This window comes from Callorhinus ursinus, unplaced genomic scaffold (genome assembly GCF_003265705.2).
Source record: "Callorhinus ursinus isolate GAN/ISIS: 27379988/994484 unplaced genomic scaffold, GSC_fseal_2.0 scaffold18, whole genome shotgun sequence".
Lineage (NCBI taxonomy): Eukaryota > Metazoa > Chordata > Mammalia > Carnivora > Otariidae > Callorhinus > Callorhinus ursinus.
The window spans coordinates 28,883,141-28,903,438 of NW_027397080.1; the positions used below are offsets into that span (position 1 = coordinate 28,883,141).

At 44.6% G+C, this 20,298-nt stretch overlaps 2 protein-coding genes across 7 annotated transcripts in view; one reads left to right on the forward strand and one right to left on the reverse strand.

Moving 5' to 3' along the window:
- Positions 1-7,915, forward strand: part of MASP2 (MBL associated serine protease 2) — a 13,823-nt gene extending 5,908 nt beyond the window's left edge. Inside the window, 8 exon segments of the mRNA XM_073903355.1 lie at positions 1,505-1,623; positions 3,149-3,227; positions 5,257-5,298; positions 5,301-5,396; positions 5,895-5,963; positions 7,157-7,590; positions 7,593-7,626; positions 7,629-7,915. Of these exon segments, the coding sequence (XP_073759456.1) occupies positions 1,505-1,623; positions 3,149-3,227; positions 5,257-5,298; positions 5,301-5,396; positions 5,895-5,963; positions 7,157-7,590; positions 7,593-7,626; positions 7,629-7,915 (1,160 nt within the window).
- TARDBP (TAR DNA binding protein) lies at positions 5,611-18,594 on the reverse strand. Of its 6 annotated transcripts, none has more exons than XR_012381372.1 (8): positions 18,308-18,594; positions 17,082-17,333; positions 15,254-15,417; positions 14,049-14,189; positions 12,946-13,116; positions 11,346-12,558; positions 9,482-9,579; positions 5,611-5,960 (listed from the first exon to the last, which is right to left on the reverse strand). XR_012381372.1 is itself a non-coding variant. In XM_025856141.2 (6 exons), the coding sequence occupies exons 2-6, from the start codon at positions 17,317-17,319 to the stop codon at positions 12,028-12,030; spliced, it is 1,245 nt and encodes a 414-aa protein (XP_025711926.1). In that variant the 5' UTR covers positions 17,320-17,333; positions 18,308-18,594; the 3' UTR covers positions 10,632-12,027. The 6 variants fall into 6 exon arrangements, 1 of the variants encoding a protein (XP_025711926.1); XR_003205137.2 differs by adding an exon at positions 10,341-10,374 and having other exon boundaries at positions 5,611-9,579; XR_012381371.1 differs by having other exon boundaries at positions 5,611-9,579.
- Between the last annotated feature and the right edge of the window lie 1,704 nt (positions 18,595-20,298).

A 20,298-nucleotide genomic window follows, 5' to 3' on the forward strand; every position in this document is an offset into this window, starting at 1 on the left:
TCCTTCCTTCCTTCCTTCCTTCCTTCCTTCCTTCCTTCCTTCCTTCCATCCATCCACCCATCCATCCATCCTTCTTTCTAACCAACCACCCATCCAGGAAGCTCAGAGCTCAGGTTTGGGTGTCAGACTGCCTAGGTTTGTGTCCAGGCACAAACCTGTTTCCTGGCTATGTGACACTGAACCTCTCATATAACTTTTCTGAGCCTTAATGTCCCAATTATTCCAATTAAGGACAACATCTCCTTCAAAAGGTGTCAATTCATGGGCTAATGCAGGGAAAGCATTGGGTGCGGGGTGTGGCATAGAGGAAGTGATAATTGGATTAAAGGGATTGGGGTAGTTTTTAAATTAGAAAATTGGATTAAAAAAGATTAACCCTTGGGCCACCTCTGTTGGAAATGTGGGAAGGGGCGAGACTGGTTGGGAGGAGGGAGCCCAGCACTCAGAACAATTCGTTTGTCTCCTGTTCATTTCTGAGAGTCTTTCATTTTCCTGTAGGTCAAAGTAATAAAACTACAACTGAAGTGCTGGTTTCAGAGCGACTCAAAGGGGGAGTCAGGTCTGCCAGGCTGGTGGGGGAAGGGCCAGGACAGAGCCTTGAGGCTTCTGTGAGGGAGGGAAGGTGCCAGCCGGATGCCGGCCAGTGCTGTCCCTGGAGGTGGGGACTTGGGGCCTGCAGGGGACTGAGAGCTGCCCTGGGACACAGAACCCAGCGGCTGGAGGGAGAAGGTGACTCAGCAGAAGACTGGCACAGGCCGAGGGGTAGCGGTGGGGTTGGGCTGAAGGCTTGGGGTGACAACAGGCCAGGGTTTGGGGGCAAGAGTGAAGGACAGTCTCCCTGGAGGCCTGCACACTGTGGGCACGTGCTTTCAAGGGGAAGCAGGAGGCTTCCTGGGTGCCGGAGAGGATCTGGACCCCAGGTTTCCCCCAGCAGTGAAGGCTGTGCCACAGGGCTGTTGTGGGGGGTCACATGCACCCACTCTTGCCCAAGCTCAGCCAAGCACCAGCCCAGGTGCTTTACATCTGGCCTTCACGACAACCCTGGAGGGTGAGTGACTATTCTCCCCTCCCATCTCACAGCTGAGGAAACTGAGGCACACGGAGTTGAAAGTAACTGCTGGGAATGCGGTCTAGCTCTATTCCTCCAACCGACACCGTGGCTTGGTTTTGGGCCGCGTGGCTCAGGTTCCTGGCGCGGAGCAGACGCTGCCCTGAGAGTGTGGAGACCGCACCGGCTCCCCGCGTGCCGGCCTGTCTGGCAGCCTTGGCTGAGGCCCAGGCTCTGCTGCAATTCCTCATTTGTGCAATAAGCGACCCAGTGTAATCTTGCCTTTGAGGTTTTAAATCTGCCGGACTCTACCCCACTTGTGGCGAGCTCTTTTTGTGTTAAGGGATCCATGTATAAATCAAGACCTTTAAATGGCTAAATTCAGAGCGGCGCGCTGGAGACCGCGTCAAAACCCCTCACTGAGCCCGGCCTCCCTCTCCGCCCCACCCCCAACAGCTCATCCCTGCCCTGGTCCGGTGGCGCCACCTAATGGCCATATCGCGCCGGTGCAACCCGAGTACATCCTGAAGGATCGCTCCGCCGTCTTTTGCGAGACCGGTTATGAGCTTCTCCAAGTAAGTTAATACAAAACCGTAAGTGCAGCAGGATCGCGATCGGTCTGATACGCATACATGTGCGAAAGTGGGAAAATAGCTGTGGTCAGCATGCTGGTTTCTTTTGCCTATGACTGAACAATACAAATCAAAAGAAAACTCGGCTGAGAAGAGAGATGGCTATGGAGAATTTTTTATTCTTAGGAATTGTGCCTTTATACAAAGAGCTTTAAAAAGGCCTTTGATTGAGGGCGCCTGGGTGGCTCAGTTGGTTGAGCCACTGCCTTCGGCTCAGGTCATGATCCTGGAGTCCCGGGATCGAGTCCCGCATCGGGCTCCCTGCTCGGCAGGGAGTCTGCTTCTCCCTCTGACGCTCTCTCTCATTCTTTCTCTCAAATAAATAAATAAAATCTTAAAAAAAAAAAAGGCCTTTGATTGAAAGCTGGTGATTAAAGTGGACTCTTCTCCGTTCACACATCACAGCAGCTCTTGTAAAGCGGCTGAAACAAGGGAAGGAGGAGTTTGCCATCCTCCTTCCACCTGCTCTGCGAGACAGCCTTGCATTAAATCAGGCCCCGCCCCTAGCCACGTGATGACCTTAACTGGCCTCCACTCCTGGGCCCACAAAAAATTAAAGGGCCCTGGGAAACAGTATATTCTGCAAAGTTATAAATAGTGACCTCTGTTAAGGGAAAGGGAGGGTAATTTTTTAAAATGCTTACTGTGTTGCTTTAGGGGCACAGGTAAGGGATTAACCTTCTTCAGAATTGTCACTGAATCCCAGTGGTAAAAAGTAATAACATTGAAATGATAGCTAGCTATTCAATCCAGTCCCGTGGAGGGACAAATCCTCCTCCCCCCGCCCCCCCAAAAGGCACTTTTCCCACCTTGCAAAGTTCCCTGGGGAAGGCTCTTTCCCACAGCTCCTTGGACTGCAAACCTCTTCTGTTTCTGATCTGAAAAAAATAAAAATAAAAAAATCACTTAAGCATAAAGGCTTCTTCTGCCAAAGTGATCTTTCATAAACTTTAGAAAAATGTTTCTCCATAAACAATACTAGCAGTAAAAACTGAGAATACACATGTGAAGCTTATCAAAGTATTTTTAATAACTGTCCTGCAGCTAATGGCCACAGGCTAGAAAAATCCAGGCACACTCGCTCTGTGTTGGAGCAGGTTGGTCTTCCCCAGATTCCGACCACACCCCCTTTGGCACTTTATATAAAGAACTGGTGAGAAATCAGCAGGAACTTGTGAGATCTGATGTGTTCTTGGATTTAAGGGGAAAGCAAGAAATATTCATAAACTGCTGCAGAGGCCCACATTTGATTCCTACAGTGCCAAATACATCTTGAAAGAGGAGATCTATCCCGTAGGGGACAAACCCCGCAGAGCTATTGGGGTGTCTCCAGTCATGTGGGTGTGGCACCCCACTCCGGGCACCTCTCGAACCCCCCCCAAAAGAGGAACCGCTGTAGGAGCACAGCCTTGGGGTGTGGCATCATGATATAAACAAGGTAAGTAATATTTGCTGAATTCTTCTTTAGGGTGATTTGCCCCTGAAATCATTTGCTGCGGTCTGTCAGAAAGTTGGATCTTGGGACCAGCCGATGCCCAAGTGCAGCAGTAAGGCCACGTGACCATGGGTTCTGGGACGGCTTCTGCTGCTTTGCCTGCTTTGATCACTGCTTCTGTTGTTTTCTGAAACGGTCTCCTTATCAGGGACTGAATTTCAAATTTGTTTCTCTTCCCCAGCCTCTCTGGGCACTTACAGGTTCAAACGGAACCAAGCTACCAGGAAAAGTATTTCCTTTGGAAAAGCATGATCTTTAAAAATATTTTTCCAAGTGTAAAATATTCATTGAGGATGGGAAAGAGAAAATGAGACCTTTTAATTCCCCCAATCCCACTGTTATCACATCCCTCCAATCACACACATCTCTCACACGTGCGTACGCACACACACCAAACTGGGGTGAGGGGGTACATTACCATTTTGTCCGTCTTATTTTAAATATTTTTTCAATTATAAAATACATGTTAATTAGAAAAAATAAATTTACAAAAACACAGTGAGAACCTCTCTTGCCCAAATCCCCAAACTACTGCTGAGGGTTTAGGGCCCATTCCTTCATTCCTATGCTGTATACACGAACGGATTTCACTATTATATACTTTTTAAAAATTACATTTTTTTAGGATTTAAAAACATTTATTCATTTAACAGACACCAAGAGCACAAGCAGGGGGAGGGGCAGAGGGAGAAGCAGGCCTCTGGCTGAGCAGGGAGCCCCCCCCAATGCAGGACTCGATCCCAGGACCCCAGGATCACGACCGGAGCTGAAGGCAGTCGCTTCACCCAGTGAGTCACCCAGGCGCCCCTGCTATTATATACTTTTTAACCAAAATGGGATACTAAGTCTGATCGCACTGTGCTCTTTCCCTCCATGTCGTGGGGATCTCTTTCCATATCAATCCAAGTATTAGCAGAGCCGCTCACTCATCCCTGTTAACGACAGCATGGCGCCCCCACCGCAGTGCTCCCAGATTTTCACTATTACATACACTGCCGTAGTGAACGCCCCTGTAAATATATTTGTGCATACTTCATGCAAACGTTTCTACAGAATTCCTAGGGAATTTAAATATTTTCATTTCATAAATTTACATTCCCACCAATGAGACTGTCTATCCTTAGTTCAAAAGCAGTAGAGCTAGGAGAGGTCTGGATATGAACCCCAGCCGGGCCACTTAAGTGAGTTGGGTGTGGGCATCTCTACAGAGAAGTGGACAGCACTTGGCACAGAACCAGGCACACAGCTATGAAGTTGCGGAAAACTACTTAAACGTAACCTTTTAAAATATCCAGGGAGAAATCCATCGATTTTAGCTCTACTGTGGGAACCAGACTTCTAGACTGCAGTCACTTGGGATCCTAAACTGGGCAGTTATTTCACATTAGTTATGTCCCCACAGGTGTGCATTTTAATGCAAAGTCAAGGTATTATGACTTTCGGGTCCCCTACACATTTATGAAAAGGAACCTAAGCAGCAGCCAAGTCCTTCTTTGTATTGTTCTTTGACCTTTAAGGCCGACCGAACTGCAAACCAAGGACCATTTTCCCGGGATCCAGCCCGGGCAGGAACGTGCAGGCTGGCCCAGTTCTTCCGTGTGGCGGCTTGCAGCAGACCTGGAGGTTAGAAGTCAGGGCGCCCGGCACCTGGATGACTCGGTGAAGCGTCTGCCTTCGGTTCAGGTCACGATCCCAGGGTCCTGGGATTGAGTCCCGCATCGGGCTCCCTGCTCAGCGGGAAGCCTGCTTCTCCCTCTCCCCCTGGCTTGTGCTGTCAAATTAGTAAAATCTTAAAAAGTCAGGGCGCTAAGGAGTCCAAGTGGTTTCGAACTCCCTTCCTTTATGAATCAAAGGGCTCCTACCCCAGGGGCCTCACCTCACTCTAGCCATTTAGTTCAGAACAGGGAGGAGAGGTTGTCTTTAAAATCACACTAAGGCGATTCCCTCTTCAGAGAGATGGAGGATGTCCACCGCACGGGGGTGGCGTGGGCTGGGGTGATGAATATGGCTCCGAGCTCCAGCACCCCGAGCACAACCACCTGTCAGTCTTCTCACTGGCCCCCTCCTCCCGTGTTCTCTAGTAGTTGACTGTGGCCCTCCTGATGACCTAGCCAGCGGCCAAGCGGGTACACCACAGGCCCCGAAGTGACCACGTACAAAGCGGTGATTCAGTACCACTGTAAGGAAATCTTCTACACAATGACACCTGATGATGGGAAGCCAACTCTTCAAAGTTGGGGGTGCGTGATATTTGAACCAAAGCCATCACGATCCGAAAATAAACTTGAGCCGACATTTTTGGCTAAGGCTACACAAAAGATTAAAAGGCACTTCTTCCACCCACTAAGTGAAATATTACAGCTGAAGTGACTTTAATGTCAATTTGCAGGAATCTGAAAACAGATATCTAGTAAATGACTACTACAAACACACAATATATTCCAAATGGTTTAATTTAACAAGTCAAAACCTTATCATTAAGCACTTGAGATCTTGATACATATTCAAGTTACACATCTAAAAGGTTTCCACTTTGCAAGCAAAACATGGTTAATGCAGAGACCTCCTATTTATGAAATCATGTAAAATGGTTATTCAGACACCTCTATTTCCCACTGATGCTCAAGAATCAACATTTTTCAAGGGGGTATTCAAGCAAATGACAACCACCTTATACATGCAGTTAAACATTTTTGCTTTTCCAATGATTTGCAGGTAAATGTGTGTGAGGCTGATGGATTCTGGACGAGCTCCAAAGGAGAAACATCACTCCCAGTCTGTGAGCCTGGTAATGGATACATTTATACAAGAGATTCGTAACTGATGGAAGTAGAACTGGGTGGGAGACATCAGCAGAGCTTTAGCTGTGGTGGGCAGAAATGGAACTTCAGCACTTGGCTCTTACACCAAGTTGTTATCTCCAAATAATACGTTCTCATCGAACCCCCTTTCCGGACGGAGAGGTTGTTAGGTGCTGACTTCATCAGTCACTTGATTATTTCTGACCTTATAACTAGGCAAGCATAAATAATTGATTTTAAAAATTATCTTGAACCACTTTTACATTTATAAACACGAGTTCTGCTGCGGAGTTACTTTTCTCTGTATAACTATTAAAACCCCAAAGCTAATAACTTCATTATTTCCCTAAGCAATTGTTTTAAATGACATCTAGTTTTTAAACATTAATGCAATTTGCTTTTTAATAGTACTCAAAAAATTTTTTTTACCAGAATTGACTCTGAAGATAAGGTTGGGTACAGTGATTAAAAAAAATAAGGTGGTAATATATTCATTACTCCTTTGTTATTTGGCTTAAATTGTTTTAAAAAAATATCTTAGCTGACACAACATTTGTAAGTGTTAATGCCAGTATTCTGACACAACAGGAAACATAGCTGCTACATTAATGAGCAGATTCAGTTAGCCATACACAGTAAATTTAGTTTGGAAGCATCAACTAGACCAAAAATAATTTCTGAACCTGAAGGTTCCTGGCTACAACTGCAACATTCTGATTTTTAAAACATTTGTTATGTTCAAAGGTGAAACGAATTTTGCAAATCCTGGGGATAGTGACCTTAGTTCCTGCTTTCCCAGAACTACATGGTAAATACCCCATTTTACAAGTAGGAAAACAAGCAATGAAAAGGTCATTTCCTTTCACTTTCTAATCACATCACCCAGTACATCAGCTCAGACAATTCCTGTTTGCCCTATTAATTTTCCCAATTGTGTAGACCAAATTATTTTAGCAAAACAAATTAGTTCTAAAAGTTAATTTTCACTCACCTCATTTTTACCAAGAGGTTTTATCGGGTCTTTGAACTGTGTTTTAAAGCAGCCTCACCTGTTTAGGTGGGCACCCAATCAACCCGAGGTAACTTTTGGATGACATCAGACACAATTCCAAAGTGGTAATAACTGTGGGAAAAACCACCGCCCGGTTTCTATAAAGGCTCTATCTGCTTCTTTCCCCAGTTTCTGGAATATCAACTCGTACCATAGGAGGTCGTATATATGGAGGGCAGAAGGCAAAGCTTGGTGATTTCCCCTGGCAAGTCCTGTTATTAGGCCAAGCTACAGCAGCGGGTGCACTCCTGCAGGACAGCTGGATCCTAATAGCTGCTCAGGCTGTATACGTGCAGAAAGCAGCTGCCTCCTCCTTAGACATCAGAATGGGTACCCTGAAGAGACTGTCAGCTCATTACACACAAGCCTGGGCCGAGGCCATTTTTATACATGAAGGTTATACTCACGATGCTGGTTTTGATAACGACATAGCACTGATTAAATTGAAGAAGAGTTGTAATCAATAACAACAACCTGCCTGTTTGCCAGGAAAGGAAGCTGAATCCTTCATGAGGACAAATGACATTGGAACCGCATCTGGATGGGGATTAACCCAGAGGGGTTTTTTCTTGCCAGAAATCTAATGTTTGTTGACATACCATTGTCGACCATCAGAAATGTACTGCTGCGTATGAGAAGCACTCCTATCCAGGGGGAGGGGTAACGGAGAACACGTTTTGTGCTGGCTGAGAAGGTGGGGGCAAGGACAGTTGTAAAGGGGACGGGGGGGGGGCGTTGGTGTTTCTAGGTAATGAGACACAGAGATGGTTTGTGGGAGGAACAGTGTCCTGGGGTTCCATTAATTGTGGGGAAGCAAATCAGTATGGAGTCTACACCAAAGTTATTAGCTATATTCCCTGGATCAAGAACATAATTAACAATTTTTAATTTGTAGGTCTTCAGTGATTCCTTAATTTTAAAAATTCCTGTAAAAGGTCTTAGCAGCCCCATGTGGCCTGAGAGACACGAACACAGCAGTTGTCGCTCTAACCCCCAAACCACTGCCACACCATGGGTCAGACTGCCATTCCGGGCGCTTCTCCTTCGCCAGGTTTTTCGTCTCTTACTCTTTGATTCAAGGGGACACAGACCATTAGGTGGGATCACTTTTGCCAATCCAAGAGAAACTCGCTGGTTAAATCTGCATTTAATTACTTACAAAGTCCAGTATATTTTGTACTGGTTATCTACATTTCTACGAATTGCCTGTTCATGTTCTCTGACTACGTTTCCACCATGTCGGGGCTTGTTCTTACTGATCTCTAACACAGCTTTATCTATTATAGCAATATTGGCTCAGGGATAACACTGAATCATGATTTTTTGTAAATAAACTGGACACATCGATACTTTGGCTTAGGTACTGACTGACTCCCATGTCTAAAAACCAATACCACAAATTGGTGAGATCTAATTTTTCACTTACCAAATTGGCAGACAAAAAAAACATGGAATAGCACTATTTCACATTGTCAAAGACAACACACATTTTCTAAAGGACAATTTGGCAATATATTTGAAAAGCCTTGAAAGCATGCATAGTCTTTGACCTAGTAATTCCGATGTTAAGAATTTATCTTAGCTGTGAGGATGTTCCTGGCACTTGGAAATAGCCTAAATAATGTTCACATACAGAAAAACGCTGAATTGAATGTGCCATTTCCTTAAGAAGAAATACATTAGAATTCAGTGGTGTTATTATAGATAAATCTATAGTGTTTTCTTCTTACAACGAACATGGAAATACTTGGGCACACTTAACGAACAACGGATCACAAATCATACAATAGCTGAGTAAAGTATAGAACTCATACACAATTAAGAGCTACTCACCTAGTACTCAACAACAAATTATTCTAATTATCACATACATCTTCTTTTTCCTAAGGACACAATTTAAGCCGACTCAACCTTAAAAATCTCATGTCATTTTTGTTGGCTGTTCCTCCTTAAAAAGTTTTAATAGGTTAACATTTAACAAAGGGTTTCATTCTAGCCAAATAATTATCACTCGTAAAAATTCATTGTGAGTTTTGGCCCAATTTCTCTTGTGCACATTAAAGGGGAACTTCTTGAGACTCACTTTTTAAAGGTAACTTTCCATCACCTTTGTCACATATAAAAAAGAAATTGTATTTTTCCAGTAAGACTCCAGACACTAAACTGTGGTGGCAACAAATTTTTTATTCAACTGGTTCAAAAAAGTTTTGAGAATGAATGCATTGAGATGACCAAATAGACTTTTAAAAACAAAATCTTTGCCAAATAGTTTACTTCTAGACTTCATTTTTTCTTTTTTTTTTTTTAGGGTAGAATTAAATACCCACAGCTACTGGTATCACAAACATGTTAACAGAAGGCTGCTCCACACTGAAAGCCTTCTAAGACGGGTAACTAGATTTACAACAAGTGTAAATAAGGGATTAAAACCATGCCATTGACAAGTGAACTTACCCCGGGCTCCTTGGAGGCTTGTCAGTTTAGTCTTTGGAGGTCCCCGAATACCATTTTAAGTGTTACCATGTTACTGCTGCTGAGTAATAGTGCAAGTGCTAAAATGCAAAATTCAGATGGTACAGGGTTTGGAAATCATGCAACTTAGATGCAGAAAAAAAATTAAAACAACGCAAGATCCTTTTACAGAGGAAACTGAATAACGAAACAACGTGGCGATCACAAGTCTAAAGGACGACTTCATTTCTAAAAGTTAAAACACGTAACTTGCAAAATGACAAACCTATTTATCATAATCTAATCAGATAAGGGCATCAGGTAAAGCTACCAACACAAAAACTGTTCATTCTTCCATCAGAAAACAAGCTCAACCCTCACAGTAGTTACATAAAAAGTACAACAGAGAATCAATAGATTATTGCTTTTACATACTTCACAATGCGTCGTGAGAGTCTACTCTGAGTTTGTAAACGATTTTATTCAACCCCCACTTGCGGAGGACAAAGCCCATTTCACTTAACACTTCCAGACAGACAACCCACCCTGCTAGTTCTTAAAGCTATCAGGCTTTGTAATGGATTCAGGCACAAGATAATTTGTGGTTTCTTCTACTTTATCCCTACTGCAATTAATTCCACTTTTCAATCCCGAACTAGAAAGGTGCTGATATTCCCTTCTTTTCGACTGCTATGCTTTGCTACAAAGCATTTGAAAATAATTAACATTGTTTTTCCCACTCCCTCAAATAAGAATATTTTTAGAAGGCATGATTCCCAATGGATATTTATACAAGCCATGTAAATAGAACATCACCCAAATGCACAGAGGCACTAATAAAAAGCTGGAGGGTACTGCTTACCATTTTAGGTGTGGTCACCCAGACTTATTAAAAACTAGATTTAAAAAGAAAAAAAAAACTTTCACTTTGGACAATGCAAGAACAAATAGCAATTAAGTCTGGGTATCAGGTGTCAATGCATGACAGGTGATGAATCCATTTGACTTGAGACAACTTTTCAAATAAGTTTATTTGAAGCAAAATAAACTATTGCCAAGAAACTTTATGAAAGTTCCATCGCAAAAGGGTCAAAAAAGGGGAATTAACTGCTATGAATTCTTTGCATTCAGGGCTGCAAAACAAAGACACATATTATTTAAATCAGTTTTATTTAAGAATTTCCAACATTGACAACTCTTATAAAAAGCATCCAAGCACAGGACACAGAACTGCATCAGACAGCATTCTCATGGGTGGCTAACAGACATAGGAACCTCCACCCTTCTTTGCGACACCCCGAGCTCACTGGTGAACTCTGCTTCCAAGTACTCCTGCAAAGCACGCCACAAGCTCAGTCCATGTTCTCAAGCCACCAGCTTCAGTTCACATGAGCACACTTACAGGTCAGTAACAGAAGAGAGCACACACCATACAGCATTCACAGCAGTTGACGGAGGGGTGGGGGGGGTACAAGTATCGTTTCACTTAACACATTCAGCTGACGCGGGTTACCTAAGAACAAAACTCACTTCAAGTCTTCCAACAGATGTGGATGTCCTTTGAATGCAAAAAACATTCGTACATTATTTGCTATCATTGCTCTCTGCACACTCTCTCACCAAAGCCACAGGATTGAGAGACACATCTCGCCAAGTTAAAAAATATCCATTATGCACCACCAAGTCTCTGCACGCGCTCTCTCCTTTTCTCGCTCATACTAGCCTTTCATGCCTCGGCACCACCATCAATCCCACACAAGGTTTCAAAAGTTCAAACAGCCTTCTGGTTCCATATCACAGCCTTGCGTTCATAGCGTTGATACGACTCCATGAAATAAAGAGTAGCGGATAAAAATGGGACACCCACCGTCAAAGACGCGGCCTGTGCAGCGTGCTGACGAGTCCTTGAATGAGAAAGCGTGCAGACAGAAGTATTCCTATGGCAGAACATTTACAGCACTACTTTCAATGAAGTGCTTCTTCCATAAACATTTGAAATGAGATGAACTGCAGAGATTAAATGAAGGCTTCATATTGTACTTTTGCATGTGAAGGGAGACAAGTGTTAAAAACAAAAACAAAAACAAAAACAAAAGAACCAAACACTGTGACACCATGATCTCCAAAAAGGAGATTTTCCTAAGGGAGAAATCCATATGGTGGGGTTCAAATTAAAACAAGGAGAAAAGAATGTAGTTCTAATCAATGGTTTCCATTTGAACATGCAAAGAATTCACTTGACAAGTCCAGGGATAAAAGATTACAGGAGAAACCTTTTGATATCAATTGTAGTGTGTTGGTTTTTACCCATCAGGCAAACAGCAGTTCACTTTCAAACACTCAATATTTCAACCCTTTATGTAACAAAACTTATAAAATTCCTTTAGCTTTTCCTCTTTTTCTAAAGAAAAATGTCAAAAATACTGCTGAATATACTCCACACTGAACAAACCAATTTTGAAAATTCTTAGTACATATGTATTTTACAATATACTTACCATGTGTTTAGAAAAATTTGAATTCCCACCAGTCTCTACCAACCCCACTGTCTACATCCCCCAGCCAGAAGATTTAGAATCCATGCTTGAGCCAAACCCTCCATTAAAACCGCTGCCAGACCCTGCATTTGATGCGGATCCCCAACCAATTGCTGCACCTGAATTAGAACCGCTATAGGAGTTATTTCCAGAACCAAAGGCCTGATTTGGCTCCCTCTGCATGTTGCCTTGGCTTTGGTTGTTACCTGATGGGCCCGACTGGTTCTGCTGACTGGCTAACATGCCCATCATGCCCCAGCTGCTCTGCAGCGCTGCCTGGGCTGCAGCCATCATCGCTGGATTGATGCTAAAGGCGCCAAAGTTCATCCCTCCACCCATATTACTACCCTGATTGTTTCCCAAGCCAGCTCCACCCCCTCGACTGTTACCAAACCCACCCTGATTCCCAAAGCCACCTGGATTACCACCAAATCTTCCACTTCTTTCTAACTGTCTATTGCTATTGTGCTTAGGTTCAGCATTGGATATATGTACGCTGATTCCTTTAATGATCAAGTCCTCTCCACAAAGAGACTGGGCAACCTATAAGAAATAAGGGGTGCAAATAAAGGAGATTAAACCACTGACTCACACATCAAAGTAGCAATAACACTTAAGATTTCAAGCCACTGTCTAAGCTGGAGGAAAAACAAGCAATGAATGCTCATTTCATTTAAACCCATAAAATCGCCTTTAGCTCTAGTAAGGCAGCAGGGATTTGTCAGCTTATTTTCAACACATACAACACTCCCAGGTCAATGCCACATACTGAAAAAATATCTCAAGGGATTATCACAACTATCTAGACCCATATATCCCACAGCTCACAAGGTCAGAAAGCTTAGCTAAGGATGGCAATTAGCTGGGTGGGAGAAGTTCAAGACAAATTACCTAACAGAGCTGGGACAAAATTATTCAAGAGAAAAATACCTGATCATCTGCAAAGGTAACAAAGGCAAAGGCCCGGAACGGTTTGGGAATGAAGACATCTACCACTTCTCCATACTGGCAGAAGAACTGACGCAGCTCGTCGGCGGTCATGTCCTCTGTACAGCGCCCGACGAACACCTTCCTGCTTCTCAGAGGCTCGTCTGGGCTTTGCTGGGCGAATGGAAAGAAAAGAAAAAGGAGAATATTTTACAAGCCATGAAAAGAGCATGATGATAGTGGATGTAACAAAAGTTACCTGCCTTTTATGTTAGTCATTAAAAAGGAGGTACATTCTTAGTTTTCTGCATTAGCACTGCTCTTTAAGACTTCAGAGTGAAGAATAACATTTTATTTCTTTTTTAAAGATCTAAGTTCTTGCTACACCCAGCATGGGGCTTGAACTCACAAACCCGAGATCAAGAGTCACACGCTCTACCAACTGACCCTGCCAGGCGCTCCCACATTTTAAAGTTTAAAGCTCAAGACTGTGTATTTGGGGGCACCTGGGCGGCTCAGTCATTAAGCATCTGCCTTTGCCTCAGGTCAGGATCCCAGGGTCCTAGGACTGAGCCCCGCAATGGGCTCCCTGCTCAGCAGGAAGCCTGCTTCTCCCTCTCCCACTCCCCCTGCTTGTGTTCCCTCTCTTGCTGTGTCTCTATCAAATAAATAAATAAAATCTTAAAAAAAAAAAAAAAGACTATGTATTTGGATTAAGGAAAGTCAATGACAGAAACACCCTGGCAAAGAGGCTAACTCTCCAAGTCAGTCTTGCTTGCTTGGAACCAGTCAGGCCTTCGTGACAAGATTAATGTATTCTCATTGTCCTTGTGTTTTAAACCTGTAACTATGTAAACTCTCCACTCACTAGAAATAACAAGAGAGCAGAATAAAACAAACTTTTAGTTCAGAGAGGTAATAAACTAAAGATTTCAAACAAAATATTCAGCACGCATGAAGGTCCTGAGGCTTTAACAAGGCAAAGGGTTTCAGGAATTCACCAGCCACCACCTTTTAAGAGTGCATTTTATGCATTGTTTCACAGTGTCTTCTAAGGAAGTCTGTCAGCAAAAATTCCCAAAGCACAGGAAAAAAGAGCAAAGTACCTTAGAATTAGGAAGTTTACAGTCACACCACCGTCCATCTATCATATGTCGCTGTGACATTACTTTAACCTGGGTTTCATATTCCGTAAAACGAACAAAGCCAAACCCCTTTGAATGGCCAGTTTTAATATCTTTCTTGACCTAGAGGGGGGAAAAAAAAAAAACCAATGAAATATACTAGAAACACACACACACACCCAAATCAGTTCCTTAGTAATTTGAAGGGCTTTACTTCGATGGAACTGCTTAATTAAAACTTAAACCAAGTTATTTTTTTTTTTTTAAAGATTTTATTTATTTGACAGAGAGAGACACAGCGAGAAAGGGAACACAAGCAGGGGGAGTGGGAGAGGGAGAAGCAGGCTTCCTGCCGAGCAGGGAGCCAGATGTGGGGCTCAATCCCAGGATCCTGTGATCATGACCTGAGCCTAAGGCAGACACCTAACGACTGAGCCACCCAGGAGCCCCCAGTGTTTTTCTTTTTAGAGTTATTTTAGTAATCTCTACACCCAGTGTGGGGTTCCAACTCACAACCCTGAGATCAAGAGTCACATGATCTCGACTGAGCCAGCCAAATGCCCCCCACCTTTAAAAATAAGTGTTTTAAAATCTCCCAGCAATATAAGTTACAAAGAAATAGGCTATGGAGCGCCTAAGTGGCTCAATCAGTTACGTGTCTGACTTTGGCCCAGGTTATGATCTCAGGGTCCTGGGATCAAGCCCTGCACTGGGCTCCCTGCTCAGTGGGGAGTCTGCTTCTCCCTCTCCCTTTGCCCCTACCCCTGCTCTTGGCGCTCACGCTCTCTCAAATAAACAAAATCTTAAAAAAAAGAAAAAGAGAAAGAAATAGACTGTCACCACCTTCCCTTAAGCTTTTATGTAGAATTTTATAACGTGAAAGGCAAAAACACAGGTTATATGCATAAAGAGAAACAGTACAACCCAAATTTTGTTTTTGTTTAAGTAGGTTCTAGGCCCAACATAGGGCTTGAACTCACGACTCTGAGATCAAGAGTTGTGTACTCTACCCATTGAGCCCGCCAGGCACCCCAACCCAAATTTCTTTTCAGCATCCCCTATGCATGCATGTAATAAATATTAAAAACACTGTCTGCTGAGCATGAAGGGCAGGGTTACCGAACTACAGGAATTCTGGATGTTCATTTATGGGCAGAGAGAAATCGTTATATGAAATCAAAGTTTACCTGAACCATAAGAACTTCTCCAAAGGTACTAAAATATTCTTTTAGATCCTGTTCAGTCGTTTTCCATGGAAGACCCAACACTATTAAATCAGACGTTTTCTGGACAGCTCTTTTCACTTTCACTGCTGATGAAGCATCTGTCTCATCCATTTTTCTTTTGTTATCTAAAGAAAATGAGCAGAAACCTTTCAGAACTCCTCACTTCACATGTCTTAAAGCACATTAGCCCCTACATTTAACAACGATAAGCAAAAAGATTCTAAGAATAAGATACTAAAAACTTTTGGCAACGAGAGAGGTCAGCTCTCAAAGACAGACAGAGGGACTGAGGAAGTGGCTGAGGGGCTTTGCTGGTGCAAAGGCAGGGACTCCCACCTCTGGTTTTGTGAGAGCTCAAGATTATGATGGTTTGTTCTCCCCTCTCAAAAGGCACAACAAAACAAAAATAATTCTACTTCACTTCGACTTTAAAAACACAGTAAGGAAAAAAAAAAACCAGGCCAAAAGACCATGCTGTACTATCTTTGTGCCTATTAAATAGATTTGCTTAATTATTTTAAAGCCCATAACTTAAAAGTTATATACCAAAAAGCGGATCAAACTTTTATCTCCAGCTGTGGATTTAAGGGTGATTTCAATTTTCTTTTTCTTTCTTTTCTAAACTTTCAACAATGAACTCATGTTGATTTTGTAATTAAAAAAAAAGTCTTGGGTTATTTTAAAAAAACAGTATTTGGAAGGGAAGAGGAGGAACTAAATGACATTTTAAAAAATAGACCTTTATTTTTTATTTTATTTTAAAGATTTATCATTCATTTTTTGAGAGAGAGCGCACACAGAGGGAGAGGGAGAAGCAGACACCCAACTGAGCAGAGAGCCTGATGTGGGGCTCAATCCCAGGACCCCGAGATCACAACGCAAGCTGAAGGCAGACGCCCAACTGACTGAGCCACCCAGGCGCCCCTAGGCTTTATTTTTTAGAGCAGTTTTAGGTCCCCAGCAAAATGGAAAGGAAGGCAGAGATTTCCCAAACCCTCTTTTTACCTCTACAGGTGCATAGCTTCCCCCATTATCATGGTATTCCTGCCCCATCTAAGATGGTACATTTGTTACAACTGATGAACCTATATCGACATATCATCATCTAAATGACATTTTAGATTTGGGTAACAGCATACTAAAGAAAAACCAAGTTGATGCTGTTAAAAATGTTCTCAAAGTTTAAGTCAATGTCTTGCATACTAACCAATAATACTTTGTTGCAATATCGAGTTATAATAAAAGTAACAGACATGTATCAACTAAAGCAAATTCTTATTGCTAAAATGTATCTGTTTCCTCCACAAACTTCATGTTTCCTTTTTTAAGATTTAGAACACCAGGGATACGTGACAGTGAGAGTAAGACCAAAACCCCAAATTATAATTGCACTAATTCAAGATTTGGATTACTGCAACTGATAATCATTTAAGGATGGAAAAATCAGATTAACTGAATGAGTGATATAAGAAACCAGAACAAAGTATCGGGCACTTTAAAAAGAATCTATTTACCACAGACTGATCATTGCAAAACATTCTTAGCTGTTCCTTAAATTTGGCATTAAGTTGGCAATACTTGTTCAAATAATTAAGTAGTTTTTTTCTTTAAAAAATGTTCTGTATTTCCAATTTTTACTAATTTAGAGTACTGGCGTTCCAAACTAGTCTATTAGTAACGTTTAAAGAATATTGTGTTATAGGAGACGCCGTGAAATGAGGCCATAATCCAACTTAGGAGACACAAACATGACTATACTTTAGCGTTGCAAGAGCAAATGGCAACAAACCTTTGGGATAGTTGACAACATATACCAGATTTCCCCAGCCAGCATCAGGGGCATGCAGAATTCCTTCTACCAGCCGGACACCTCTCATACACTGGGACACTGGATTCCTGTAGCGCAGTCCACATGCCCCGGGAAACTGGGCTGTAACTGTGGACAGCAGCACTGTCCCATCGTCTTCTGATGGTATTTCAATGGGCTCGTCATTCTCATCTTCGGTTACCCGAATATATTCAGACATCTTTTCTTATTTTTCTTAAAGGAAAAAGAAATATTAATAACGAACACTCATGTCAAAGTAACTGTTTCCTTAAAAACCACCTGATTAATAAACACTACCATGTCAATGTTCTAGGACTTCTAGAAAAACTTTCGGGTTTGGGTTCTCATAGATGTTGGTTATCACTGAAATGAGATAACGGCAAGGATAGTGCCTTGTTAGTTCATTCCTGCCATAAACAGGCATCAGATGCTGCAACCCGTCAGTCCCAGTGGGCAGGCTGGCTACAAGGGGCGCGGGGGAGGGGACGCAGAGATGATAGCAAACAAGCCATTCATTTATTACAACCGTGATATATGCTACTGGAAAGAAGTCAATCATCTTGGGGGCCGAGGAGAACCTAAGCTGAAACGTGTGTGGGAATGAGAGCACATTTCCCTACGAACGCGATGCAGAAGCTGTGTCTTGAGGAGGAACAGAAGCAGTGAGCCAGGTGAAGAGAGCAGGAAAAAAGTTCCTCCCTGTTCCTCATTGTGGGACTTCCGGGGGGGGGGCTCTCCAAAGTTGACCAAGGACAGCGACTACAGGTCCTTCCCGACGCGGGCCGCTACCTCCCAGAAGCCAGTGCGTGGCGGCCGAGGGAGGAATTTTTAAGCGCAACCCGAGGTGCAGACGCGGGGACCCGGGGCCTAGGCTGGCGGGGGTCCCCCGGCGTGCCAAGCGCCGGAGGGCCCAGGGCCATGGCCCGGGCCCGGAGGCCAGGCCAAAGCTCCGCCTCGGGCTGCACGGCCCCACGGGCCAAGCGTCCCTGCCTCGGCGCCGGCTGCCACCCGGCGCCAAGTTCCCTAACGACGCGCCCGCGCGAGCCCGCTCGGGCAGGACGAGGCAGGCCCAGCCCCACGGCTCCCTTCCCGGGGCGGAGGCGGAACCCGCCGCGTCCGCCTCGGGCCGCGCAACGCGGGAGCCGGGACGCCTAGGGCGTCCTCAGTGAGAAGCGTCCGCGACTCACCCGCTAGGCCGCTGCTAGGAAGCCCGACAGGGAAACCGAAGCAGCGAGGGATCCAAGAGCAGCCCAGCTACCGCTTCGCTCCCACAAAATGGCGCTAGGGCCGCCTCCTCCCCCCGCCGGCCGTCGTCCTCGCCCACCGGTCCGCGTCAGGAGGGGAAGGACGCCGCACGGAGGCACAACGGCCTTCTCCCCAGAGAGGCGGAGCTCCCTGCTGGGAGGCTGAGCAAACGGCACGGATTTAAGGGCTACAATAAGACCAGCAACCCGGACCAGAAAAGCTAAAAGTTGAAAAAATAAGGACGCCTAGGCTGTTGGCTCTCCCCACGTAGCGTAACAGATGGCTTCGCCCGACCAACCGTCGGCCCCGGGTCCCGGCCCGAGCTCGCGCACTCTGAAAGTGCGCGAGACTAGCGCAGGGGCAGGGCTAGGAGGGGCGGGGCGGGACCAGGTGAGGTGGGGGCGGGGCGGGGCGGGGCCAAACGGGGGCGGGGAGGCGGGTCCCGGGTCTTCCTGACTTTCCCGAGGCTTGAGCGAGCAGGGGAGCCAAGCACCTTTTGTTTAAAAAGCCAGCCGGGTGCATCCTCTCCTTCCTCCCGGAGCCAACCTCCACACCTGGAAAGATGACTTTGTTTAAATAAACAAATAAGAGCGCCTACTATCTGCCCCGATGGTCTCGTGTGTGGAAGGTACTATTGATACAATTCGCATGTACAGGTGAGGAGGAAACTGAGGCACACAGAGGTTAAGTATCTTGCATGAGGTCACCCAGGTAGTAAATGGTGGACCTGGGATTTGAACCCTAACCCTAATGCTAACATATTCCAGCTCCAGGCCTCTAATAATAATACTGCGTATTAGGATACGCCTTGCCGAAGCTCACAGGGCCAGTCAGTGGTGGAGCCGGGATTTGAACCCAGGCAGTCTGGCACTGGAGAGGGGGAGCTCTACTGCCTCCTCCTTACAGCCTCCTAGGGAATAAATATTAAGACCGGCAAGTCCAGATGGGTGCTGTTTATATTAACCAGATTACTCCTAAATCGATTTGCAGAGATAGGTGAAGAGGGAATGGAAGAAGACAGATGGAGTAACCTTTACCTCCGTCCAAGGGCGGCCCTGTACACAGAGGACAGCAGAGTTGGGCACATGCCCCCCGTGGCCCATTTTGAAGCACTGGATGAGCTTGGAGGCCCGAGTCATCTGAACTAATCCACTTGGCCATTTTGCAGGGAGAAGTTAGTTTTATTTTCTCTCCATTTTGCAGAAGAAACTGGGGCTCAGAGGCCGTGTGACTTGCCTGAGGTCAAACACTTGCCCAAATGCGTCACCCAGCCCATAAATTCCTCTCCCAGGTCTATCAATCCCTGAAGCTGTGTTCCATCCTCCTCCCTGGGCCACTCTCTGTGCCATGATTGAGACGGAGGCATTTAGTGTGGGCAGCTCTGTGGGCCTTGGATGCCGGCCATAGGTGGGAGGAGCAGGGTATGCAGAAACTGGAGAAAAATCAAACGGGGACAAAACCACAAAAGCTGTCCCTTCCCCCAGAAGTTTTCAGGCCAGTTGAGACGACCAGCAAATACGGTCTCGAAGAGAACAAACACTCCTTCGGGAAGAGAATCAACGATAAAGGCCGGAGGGAGGCTGAACAGCAGAGTCCTCCTGCTCTAACTGGAGCTCATCTCTGGATTTCAGCCCTACAGTCACGATTGTCAAATGTTCTACTTGTCTGAAATGTGTTTTGTAAGTTCTCCTGGTTTGTTTGCTTGTTTGTTCATAGCCTGTACACATTAAGCCCGAGGATTGTTAGAAGGCCAAACATTTATCTGCTCTTAACCATCTCCTCTCTTCTGAGCATTTATTAAATGCTTTCTGAAGACAATGGATCGGAAAGGATAGACGGTACTCTCACACCTCATCCAGCACTGTGCTAAAACTACAGTGTAAAGAGACACAAGAAAAATGAAGGCCAGTCACAGTGGGCATGGAGTGGTCTA